At 42.1% G+C, this 12,485-nt stretch overlaps 1 protein-coding gene across 1 annotated transcript in view; it reads left to right on the forward strand.

Moving 5' to 3' along the window:
- Positions 1–9,882, forward strand: part of SSC4D (scavenger receptor cysteine rich family member with 4 domains) — a 95,448-nt gene extending 85,566 nt beyond the window's left edge. Inside the window, exon 7 of the mRNA XM_075593110.1 lies at positions 9,193–9,882. Coding sequence (XP_075449225.1) covers positions 9,193–9,509 — 317 coding nt within the window. The 3' untranslated portion in view covers positions 9,510–9,882. The remainder of the gene's footprint in view (positions 1–9,192) is intronic.
- Positions 9,883–12,485: the final 2,603 nt, after the last annotated feature.

Genomic DNA, 12,485 nt, shown 5'->3' on the forward strand with positions numbered 1-12,485 from the left:
CTTTTCTCTCTCTGATTTCTACATTTCACCCTTTCCTCTCTCTGACCATCATATCATCTCATTTTCTTTCTCTCACTTCTCGACCTCCATTTCTGCAGAGACCTGTGCTCTATTAATCTACCGGCTCTTGTTTCAACTTTGCCATTCTTGCCCTCCTCCCTCTGCTCTGCTCCAGACTCTGACAACCTGGTCACAAAATACAACTTTGCCCTATCCTCCTCTCTTCATCTACATGCCCCTCTTTTTCTCTTCCGTTCTCGCCCTTCTAACCCCAGACCCTGGCTAAACTGCCACACATGCATGCTCCGTTCCTGCACTCACTCCTCTGAATCTCATACTGTCCCTGACTTCCTTCACTACAAATTGACCCTATCCTGTTTCAACTCTGTCCTCTTCCAGACTAAACAAATCTACTTTTCATCACTAATCAACACTTACAAGTCTAACTCATGCCAGCTCTTCTCTGTCTTTGACTCTCTACTCAGACCATCTGTTACCTGTCTTTTTTCCTCCATTTCACCTCAGGACTTTGCTGACTATTTCAAGACAAATGTGGATTCCATTCGACAAGACAACCACTCTGTATCCTCCTCACATTCTATACCTCTTCCCAACTCTCCTCCTGCCTTCCTTAACTATTTTTCCTCTAACAGAGGAGGAGTTGCGCTGCTAATCTCCTCTTCCCTCACTTGCCCTCTTGGCTCATTACCTCTCATCTCCTCAAACCTACTGTAATCCCTACATTCACATAATTTCAACTCCTCCCTCTACTCTGCTAACTTTCCCATCTCCTTCAAGCATGCAACAGTTATACCGTTACTCAAAAACAGCTCGCTTGACCCTACCTATCTTTCTAACTATCGCCCTGTCTGCCTCCTGACTTTTGCATCTAAACTCCTTGAACGCCTTATAGAAAGGCCAACATTGTGAAGTAACGTTTGATGTATTCTATAGCCCTTCAAACGTATACACACATACACATATATATGCATCAGGGTGCTTGCAGTGCAGCCAGGACCACCATCCAGCGACAAAAACAGACAGAACAGGAAAAACCAATCCACAGCACTCACAGGTAATGATCAAAAATAAAAAGGTTTATTCATCAAACAGGCATCAGGGGCAGAAAAAAGAAAAACTGGAGCAACGTTTTGGACCTCATGGTCCTTTTTCAAGCCCCTTGTGACAAGTTGAATGAACGTATGATACCCTGATGTGATGTGTATATATTGATTATGTAATTTTTTCCTCTACCCCCCAGCTCTGCGCTCAATATGTGATTGTTTAGTCTTCATCTTGTTTTCATTGCTTATGATTTACATGATGTTCAGATAGATTAAGAATAATTTGTGATTGTGTGGTGCGGATGCAGAGGGGCACCATTGATGGGAGAGAGTTGATTGGTGTTTACCTGATTCTCATGTTGTGGCTGTTGTATTCGCCATTTATTGGTTGCGATACCGGGGTCACATGGGAGGCGGTCTCCACAGTGTCTCTATTCCCTCCCTTTCATTGCCCGATAGTTTTACTGTGCCTCTGGGCGCATCTGAATACCCGCGCATGCGCCCCTCATTGGGTTGGGGTGGGCCGTGCTTGAGGACAGTACGCACATGACGGCGGCCTCCGTTGCTAGGCGGAGGGCGGCCGCCAAGCGTCCTGGTTACACAGGTATCGCTCTGCCCCTCACTGACAGACAGGTTTGCGGGATTGGTGCGGCCAGAGGCGCAGTGCATTGTGGGTAGGATTTGGATTTTTGGCGCAAATTTCTCTGTCGATAGGTTGTGTATAAATTGTTTGTGTTTTTAACATCAGGTAATTCCTTGATAAAGTGCCCAAAGCACGAAACGCGTAGGAGGGTTGTACTCTTACCGTTTTTTAATGCAGTTTAAATAAACATGTATTTTTTATTTGCCACATGACCTGGTCTTGTTGCTGTGCACCATACACTATATTTTTTCATATTTCTGATAATTGTGAAAGGCAGGTTTGCAGACCTGTCTAAGACATGTGAATGTGCTCACAAGTGATATTCTTTATTGGCTATATGCTAACGGTGGAGGGTTTTTTGTTGCCTTTTTCACCCACCATAACTTAAAAAGTATATGGTATAAAAGTAACTAAGTGCGCAATTTGTAACAATTTAGAAAGAGAGATATAACATACAATGCTGCCACAGTGTAATAACTATACCCAATAGTTAAGAAATAAATAGGAAAAAGGAAACACAGGCGCAAATAGTTAAGCAATAATAGCCAAACCAGAGTAACAGGGACTGAAAAGACTGGGGACAAAAAAGTAACCAATAAACGATGTATCTGAAAAAAATAAGAGGGAGAGGCAAATATGGTGAAGTAAGCTTGTATTGAGCTTATGCGCAAAATATAGACGCTACTTACAAAGTAGCAGATTATTCAAGCATGTAGGATATACAAGATCCTCTCCTAACTGCTGTGCTGTATGGCGGCTTGTCTTGATTCCACATGGACCGTCGATACTCCACGTAGAATACCGGACACGTTTGCAGCTCCAACCTCTTCCTCACAGACCTCCAAGTCCCGCGAGATTGTGGGAGTGATGTCAGCGTGATGTTACATCCATTGACGGGGGATAGCGAGGGAATAATGTCCAGCAGAAGTGTATATAGATAATAGCAACACTATCAATGCTGATAATTCGGAGATGTAAGGAGGACTAATGTATAAGATAATATTATAGCCTCCACCCTACGCGTTTCATCTTAATACATGACTTCATCAGGGCGATATTATACGATGCTGACGTCCTGACGTGTTTTGTCACTCTGCGGCGACTTTTCAAAGGAGTATGTTCGCCTCTATTACCAAACAGCATTTTCTTTTTTGATATATATATATATATATATATATATATATATATATATATATACTGTAAATATTCCTGTATATTCATTTGCATGTCTTAGACAGGTCTGCAACCCTGTCTTTCACCATTATCACCCAGCACACAGCACTTCCACTGCAGCAAGGGATTCTGGGAAATGACATGCAAATGAGCACACAGTGCCACCTTTATCTCAAACTCACATTACATGAGCAACCCTTAGCCAATGCATGCTACTTTAGAAACAGCTTTTAAGCAAGGGCTTGTGAGCTTGAGATAAAAGGTGGCAGTGTGTGCTCATTTGCATGTCATTTCCCAGAATCCCTTGCTGCAGTGGAAGTGCTGTGTGCTGGGTGATAATGGTGAAAGACAGGGTTGCAGACCTGTCTAAGACATGCAAATGAATATACAGGAATATTTACAGTTGCTTTATGCTTTACTTTGGAGGGTTTTTGTCACTTTTTTTACCCACCATAACCTTAATATGTGTGTATATGTGTATATGTGTATATGTGTATATGTGTATATGTGTATATGTGTATATGTGTATATGTGTATATGTGTATATGTGTATATGTGTATATGTGTATATGTGTATATGTGTATATGTGTATATGTGTATATGTGTATATGTGTATATGTGTATATGTGTATATGTGTATATGTGTATATGTGTATATGTGTATATGTGTATATGTGTATATGTGTATATGTGTATATCGCTTCTCGGCCTTTTGGCTAAGATCAAGCGAGATGAGTGCTCCTCTCGACCTGCACAGCTATGACCAGATGCAGTACTATCCTACATGGGCTCCAGTAGGAAAGGTCTGTGGCAAGCATTTGGCCCTCTAGCTTGTTGAGAGGTGGTGTCCAGGCCCAGGACCACAGAACCCCTGAGCCTTCGGGCTAAGGGGGGATGGCATTCGAACAACCAGCCCTTCGGGGCTGGGGTGCACCCGCACAACCCTCGAAAGAGGGGATATGATGTGAACTCCCTTGCGGGCCTCGGGCCAGAGGGAGGAAGAGACAGATGTCCTGAATCCTAACGGAGGAAGGCATCAATGTCCCTGGAGACCTAGGCTTTCGGGCTGAAACCTCCAGGGAAACTGGGCACCGAGGGCGGGTCTGACTTCGGTTAGACAGTCCAAGGGCAAGCTCCCTATCCACTGAAGTGGACTGGGATCCGATGAGCAAGAGGGTGTACCCTCTCGTGAGGAAAAAAAAAAAAAAAAAATATGTGTATATGTGTATATGTGTATATGTGTATATGTGTATATGTGCACGGCCTTCTCGGCCTTTTGGCTAAGATCAAGGCGATATGAGTGCTCCTCTCGACCTGCACAGCTATGACCAAATGCAGTACTATCCTATCTGGGGTTTCAGTAGGAAAGGTCTGTGGCAAGCATTTGGCCCTCTAGCTCGTTGAGAGGTTGTGTCCAGACCCCGGACCACAGAACCCCTGAGCCTTCGGGCTAAGGGGGGATGGCATTCGAACAACCAGCCCTTCGGGGCTGTGGTGCACCCGCACAACCCTCGAAAGAGGGGAGATGATGCAAACTCCCTTGCGGGCCTCGGGCCAGAGGGAGGAAGAGACGGATGTCCTGAATCCTAACAGAGGAAGGCATCAATGTCCCTGGAGACCTAGGCTTTCGGGCTGAAACCTCCAGGGAAACTGGGCACTGAGGGCGGGTCTGACTTCGGTTGGACAGTCCAAGGGCAAGCTCCCTATCCACTGAAGTGGACTGGGATCCGATGAGCGAGAGGGTGTACCCTCTTGGGAGGAAAAAAAAAAAAATATGTGTGTATGTGTATATGTGTATATGTGTATGAATCAACCCCACACTGATGAGACCCATTAAGGTCAAAACAGCGGTGTGGGTAATGCTCCTCTCGGCCTGCACAGCTATGACCAAATGCAGTACCATCCTATCTGAGGCTTCAGTAGGAAAGGTCTGTGGCAAGCATTTGGCCCTCTAGCTCGTTGAGAGGTGGTGTCCAGGCCCCGGACCACAGAACCCCTGAGCCTTCGGGCTAAGGGGGGATGGCATTCGAACAACCAGCCCTTCGGGGCTGGGGTGCACCCGCACAACCCTCGAAAGAGGGGAGATGATGCGAACTCCCTTGCGGGCCTCGGGCCAGAGGGAGGAAGAGACGGATGTCCTGAATCCTAACGGAGGAAGGCATCAATGTCCCTGGAGACCTAGGCTTTCGGGCTGAAACCTTCAGGGAAACTGTGCACTGAGGGCGGGTTTGACTTCGGTTGGACTGTCCAAGGGCAAGCTCCCTATCCACTGAAGTGGACTCGGATCCGATGAGCGAGAGGGTGCAACTCTCTCGGGAGGGAAAAAAAAATTATGTGTATATGTGTATATGTGTATATGTGTATGAATCAACCCCACACTGATGAGACCCATTAAGGTCAAAACAGCGGTGTGGGTAATGCTCCTCTCAGCCTGCACAGCTATGACCAAATGCAGTACCATCCTATCTGGGGCTTCAGTAGGAAAGGTCTGTGGCAAGCATTTGGCCCTCTAGCTCGTTGAGAGGTGGTGTCCAGGCCCCGGACCACAGAACCCCTGAGCCTTCAGGCTAAGGGGGGATGGCATTCGAACAACCAGCCCTTCGGGTCAGGGGTACACCCCCACAACCCTCGAAAGAGGGGAGATGACGCGAACTCCCTTGCGGGCCTCGGGCCAGAGGGAGGAAGAGACGGATGTCCTGAATCCTAACGGAGGAAGGCATCAATGTCCCTGGAGACCTAGGCTTTCGGGCTGAAATCTTCAGGGAACCCGTTCTGAGGGCGGCTCTGACTTTGGTTGGACAGTCCAAGTGCATGCACCCGAACCACTGAAGTGGATTGGGATCTGATGAACGAGAGGGGAGGGTACCCCCCAACCCTCTCGGGAGGGTGGAAAAAAAATGTGTGTATATGTGTACATGTGTATATCTGTATATGTGTATATGTGTATATGTGTATATGTGTATATATATGTTTTATATATATGTGTATATATATATATGTTTTATATATATATATATTATATATATAATGTGAGGGAGTGAAGAGTTAACTCCCTCACTCTGTAGGCATGTTAGTAGAATATTAACTCATGAGCAGGGCTTTAAAAGGCAGTTTCCTGTCAGTGCTACCTGTTCCAGAATCTGCAGAGACAGGTCAAGAGGCTGTGGGGACTGCCCAGAAGGGTGTACCTGGGGGCTGCAGGACTCTGCAGCCGCGAACAAGGGCTTAGCCCGCCAACCGGTAGTTAGGGACTAACAACGGTATTAGTTTGCGCTCTTAGAGAGGAGCTAGGCATTTTTGTTTGCCTGTTGTTTTATTTTAAGCCTTTAAGAATAAACCTGCTAACAGATCCTTATGCTTCCTGCCATTAATGTGAGAGCAGATCCTGCAAAGTGGCCAAGTTGTTACAATTGGTGGATAATTTGGACTCTCTAAAAGGTAGAGCACCTAAAGCACTGTGGGTTTGAAAAAGCAAAAAAAAAAAAAAACATGGGTTTTTAAAATGGCTGCTCAGCAGGAGTAAGACTGCTCCAGAGACACCTACAAGAGGTATGAACTCTACAAGTAAAGTCTTCCACGCCTGCATGACAACCAACTGTGATTGTAGCATGTACAAAACAGTATTGATGCAAAGCGCCTCCACGCGTGAAGAATACACCTGGAAGTGCCAGAATGGAGGATACAATGTGTTTATTGTGTACTGAGCCCGGCCACACAAGACAGGGTCCCTTCAGGAATTAGCATTCCTATGTGGCCTTAGAAAGAGAACAGTACCAGATATGTTTATGGTGTAAACAGCCCGGTCACGCGAAACAGTGTCCCTTCAGGCCTTATGATGATAATGATGAGGAGGAGGATGACATTCCTACTGTATGTAGCCCCGGGAAAAGAGCAACAGCAGCAGCAAGAGAAATATTTTTTTCCATTGAGCCAAGCAACTGCAGCAGCAAGCAAAGCGCTGTGGATGTAAGAAAGATGCAGCAGCTTTTAACAATGTGTGTGCTCAGTACCTCTGATGCATCAGAGTCTTCCAAGGTAAAGAGGAAGAGAGAGAAAAAGAAAAGACATTCTCAACTTACAGAGGAAGTTGCAGAAACTTTTAACGATGAACCTTGGATGTCAGGAAAGCGTTTGTTAGAAAGGAGCCAAGATGTACTGCAGCCCAAATTGACTGGCAGATTCATCAGGAAAATGGCAGAATTTCCAGAGGCTTCTCAGAAGCAGGGGTTGGGCCGGTGCCACAGCAGGGGCCCCAACGTACCAGAGCGTTCAATACTGAAGTCGTGTACCCTGGCGGTGCATCTATCTAGTTCTGACCCCTCAACAAACAGTACCAGGGAAGTGGACCAAGAACCAAAGAGTGATTATTCCTTGAGCCACGCTGAAAATGCACTGCAAACTGACAGGCATGACTGTTGTCTCCTTGGTGAACAATTAGATAATGAACAAGGAGCCAAGGTTGAGCTACAGAGGTGCCTGTCCACAAGGATTGTTAGGTTTGTGTTTATGGAGAGCACAAAATGATTAATGCAGTGTATGTGAGTTGGAGGACGTGAGCGTATTTTTTTTTTATCTTTTCTTTAATCGAATCATTGAGTATACCACATATCTAATCTTTTGTGTGTTTTTTTAATTAACTGTTATTAAAATATTTTGATTGTTATTTTTGTTCTTAACCTCTGATAGATGACACTGACACTGATTATTTACCTCTGCTAAGAATACATTTAGGTTTAGCTGATGCCAAATGTAGCCAATTGTGATCTTCTGTGAGTATTTAATCAGTGTCTGGTGCTGCACCAGTTATCCCTGAGGAAGCCACAGCCAGTGGTGAAACGTGTAGTATTCAATTGGACACTTTGACTCCTAAAACCCGTAGCTAAACGGGAGACTGGATTTGTCTTGGAGCCCCAGGCGCACAGTTCCCATGTACCCGCCGTACTACGAAGAGTGACTTCCGGTTAGGGCACGTCACTTCCTGGAGACTAGGATCAGCAAGGACACCAGGCAGCTTGACAACACCTAAGCAGAGGACGCTGCTGGAGTGGATCCAGGTGTTGCCCTCTCCACTGGAGGTTCGTTAGTAGCGTGGGCATATTCAGCTCCATTTTCCATCTTGCTACAGGAAGTCCAGATACTTGGTGAGATGGGATACAGGGAACTGATTTCTGAAAAAGATATTCCACTCTCTCGCTAAGGCAATTATTTAATTTTAATTGTGTATTCTCTTTACTAATATTATTTGTTTAGTGTTTTATAAAAGATATTGATACCGTGATTTTGCTTTTGTTTTGATATTTTAAAAAAAATATGTGGATATTTTGAATAAGTATGGAATATGTAGGCAATTCTTTATAGCACAAAAGCTCGCTGCTGAAACGGTGATAGAAAATACCTTCTGTTTCTCCAAAACCTCCAGCGATCGACAGGGCAAAACTTCAGAAGAAAACACAAGAAGGGAGTATGTAACTCCTCCCCAACTGCTCCTACTGACACTCCGCAAGGTGCAAGATGAGGCAGAAGGGGACAAATTGGAGCTAAATACTTTGATACATACTGTAGATGCAGGGTGAAAATGCCTCAGTTTTGTTCAATTGCCTTGCTACATATACAGTACCCTAAGATGTTGGGAGCAGAGAAGATTTCAAAAGATGAACTAAAGTTTTCTAGAGAAAAAAATTGAAGATGATAGAAAAGATAGAACATTGCAAGGGATTGAATATGGTGAATGAAGTATAAGGAGGAGTTAGTGATAAAACCAAGACTGCATGCTGTGAGAGATAGAAATAATGGTGAAAACACTGCCAGTGAAAAAATATATATTTGGTGTTAAACTATAGAATCAATGTGTAAAAGCTACAGATTAAGCTGTAAAAGAAGATTAGACAATAATATAAAAAATATTTATAATAATAATAATAATAATAAAAGAATGTGTACAAACGGTCAGGGGGAGAATGGTGTTCTTCGCTTAGAAATAATACTGAAAGCCAAAGTACTATATCAATACACCAAGACAAAATACATATAAGAACTGGTAGTAGCGTAAACATTTTGGCACAGAGCCTTTTAGTGCATCGGCAAAAAGGGCAAGCGATGTACAAGTAAAAGAACTACCAGTGACAAAAATAGAAAAATATATATATTTCTATTATACCACTGGTTTTTTTACTTTCCGATCTGTCATAGTTCGGTGGGAATATATGCTTCCAATATAGTATTATACACAAATGTTGCAGATTTCCTGATTTGTAGACATTTTTGTCTTGTAAGCCAATGTTCCCCCCCCCCCCCCAACTCTTTTATTCCAGGTTCTATCCGCTTGGTGAATGGCAGCCACCGATGTGAAGGTCGTTTGGAAATATTTTTTCTATTGCAGTGGGGAACGGTCTGCGATGACGCATGGGACCTGAAGGCTGCAAAGGTGGTATGCCGATCTCTGGGCTGTGGAGCTGCAGTGAATGCCTGGGGGGAGGGATGGTATGGGCAAGGCAGAGGCTACATCTTTCTTGACAATGTGAAATGTCACGGCAATGAGAGCTCTCTCTTGCAGTGCTCCTACATCCGCTGGAATGTCCACAACTGTGACCACTCTGAAGATGCTGGGGTGTTGTGCAAACTTTTGTGAGTAGCTCAGTGCTCAAGTAAACCTGAAAATATGTAAATGTATACATTTTGTATATAACTTTGTAACTTCTTATGTTTCGTATTAATTTGCACTTTATTTACCCGTTTTAAAAAAAAAAACAATTGTATCACATTAAAATGAGCTGATGGGATCAAAACAATTCAATTATGGTAAAGTAATATGTTGTCATTACTCTGTGCTTAAGAAATATCTCTTTTCACCCCCCCTCTATCCCCCCCAAAAAAAGTTATAAATCTACCACGCACAAACCACCCAAATCTTCTACTTAGACCTGTGGAAACTCAACATCTGAACTGAAAAATTCAGTTGCAGTCACAATTTCAAATGTGTTAATCGAGATTTTCATGGAACCCCCGTTTTTGTATTAGTGACTATGATAAAAGCTTGGGCACCTGTAGAACTTTGCTGTCTTCTGTGGTCTTTTGACATTCACTGCACCTGCAATTCTTCTTTTATACATTATTATAATAGTTAGCCTCACCAAGAGTGAAGTGAGTATAATTTGTTCACTAAGATAATGTACAGTTGCCAAATTTCTAAATGGCTTACAGTATGTGAGTCACCAAAATATCTGAGACGGAGTAGGGAACTGCTCTAAAAACTGAAATCTGTGACAAAATATAGTTTTTATGATAAATCAGTATTTATGCTACATACAGTTATATTTGACTTATGTGTGGTTTTCTACAGACCTGTACAAACTGGCACTGTGGATAGACAAGAACCTTTGGCAGCTTTAAGATAGGGCTTTTCAACTGGCTATGGGCCTTGATGTGCCCCTTGTGCTCCTGCTAATTTCATAATAGTTGCTTAGGCCACTACTGTAAAGTGCAATTTGTCACACTGAAACACACTTGTAAGTTAAGGCAATATAAATATATATGGTACAGATGGTATAAATAATTGCAAAATGTTTAGAACATATTATCTGTCTTTAAAAGCATCTAAAATGTACCACCAGTTAAGGTACTTAAAAAAAATGTGAGGACCACTGCTTTCATTGATGTGTAAGGGGAAACAATTTGCGTAAAACATCCCTTGACATGGAAATGCATTAATTTACATGAATTAGAATGCTGCTGATCTAGAAAATTATAGGAAAACTGTCTAAAAAATTCCTATGTACCGTGCTACGTACCACGCACTATACTGTAATTGTGAAGCCATTTCAATCCCATTACAAGAAAAGCACTATATGAAATAAAGTTGTTATTAATAATAATTATTAATAATAATAATAATAATAAAACCTTTAGAAAATTGCTTTGGAAAAACATCAGCAATATCACTACCCTAGGGAGCGATTCATGTGGTGCGTTTACTGCACCTGAGAGTGTACATCTGCTCTCCACTTGGGACCTTGATACCATCTGATGCGGGGAGATTTCCTTGTTGAGACGAGTACTCCAAGATGGACTAACTACATCACCTGTGGAAAAAGCCACCACCCCCGAAAGAGCCGAGACGGAGTCCTGTTACCTCAAGGGCTATATACCAGAGGGATCTGTTCCTGCTTGCAGCTTCGGGTTCTGTTGACTGGTAACCTGTGTGTTTTAACACACTCAATGCTCTTGTTTCTACTTTTTCATGTACGCAGAATACTTACCCTATTTTATTGTTAATTACATTTGATATACTTCACCATTTGTGTTTTTGCGCTGTTTTTTGTTTCTGTTTCATGAGATATGTTGTGTCCCCATACATTTCGTTATTACAATTTATGTATGTGTCCATATCTCTTATTAGGGGTTAGTTTAACCTCCGTTTGCTAGTAAAACTGAATTACTGTGTCAAAAAAATGATGCATGTCTAAAACGTGTGTCACCAACATGAAAAGTTTGGAAAGCTCTGGTTTAGACAGATCTTGTAGGTGACAAAAATCTTTGAAAGTTAATTGAGTTCTTATGTCAAAAATGGGAGCAATATTCTCTTCATTAGTATCCTGTATAGATTGACTAAGATTGCCACCAGAATCTGTATTATTTTCCTTCTGTTTAAAGAATCTTTTCAAGGATAATTTTCTTGTGAATTTATATAAGTCCACAGTTGTAGAAAAAAAGACAAAATTGTTACTTGGTGCAAAAGTTAGTCCAAGATCCAGGACATGTATTTCAGACTGAGTAAGAATATGTTTAGAAATGTTAATAATATTTGTGTCCTCCAAATTCAATACCTCCTTTTCTTTGAGGGGGCTGATCACCAGTTTATGTCTTGGTCTTCTTCCCCTCTGCCGCTGTTTTTTGATGGTTGTTTCTTAGGTGTCATCATGGATGCTTCTTGTTGTGGTCCAAATTGATGTCGTTCATCCGATAAGGAGGCTGCTGACTCATTTTCTGAAAAAGAAACACTCAAACCAACAGGTTCATTGTCAGATGCTTGATAATGGTTCATTCTAACCACTCATCCTTTTTTCTCCTTATATTACTTTACTTTGGATAAAATGACAAAGGGCATGAGGATAGACAATGGAAACACAGATTATCGAAGAAGATACAAAAGATACTAATTGCACTCTATGTATTAATTATTTATTTACAGGTTTAGAACAAAAATTGTCGTAGCAAGACAAATGTGCTAATGTAGCCTTCTATTGGCCTATGGATCAGTAAACTTAGTTAAAACAAAATAGTAAAATGTTATTACATCAAAAAATAAATGTTGTGACTCAGTGAATTATTTACAATGTGAATTGTTTAAAATCCTTATAGGGGTAGAGTGTATATTTATAACTTACAGACTTGTGATCACAATAATATGTGTGTCTGTACTTTTTAAAGTCCACTCCGACACCTCAGTATAGTTTTTAGTAAAACAGGTAAGTAGAAGGTATTACTATAGGTGAATTACCTATGTTACAATGTGTGTATATCTGTATATATACACTCTCTCTGTTCTCCCTTAATTGCTTAGGTATGATACAATTATTGTAACATTGCGCATATTTGTCATAACATT

The sequence above is a fragment of the Ascaphus truei genome, chromosome 3 (assembly GCF_040206685.1).
Source record: "Ascaphus truei isolate aAscTru1 chromosome 3, aAscTru1.hap1, whole genome shotgun sequence".
In the NCBI taxonomy this organism is placed as follows: Eukaryota; Metazoa; Chordata; class Amphibia; order Anura; family Ascaphidae; genus Ascaphus; species Ascaphus truei.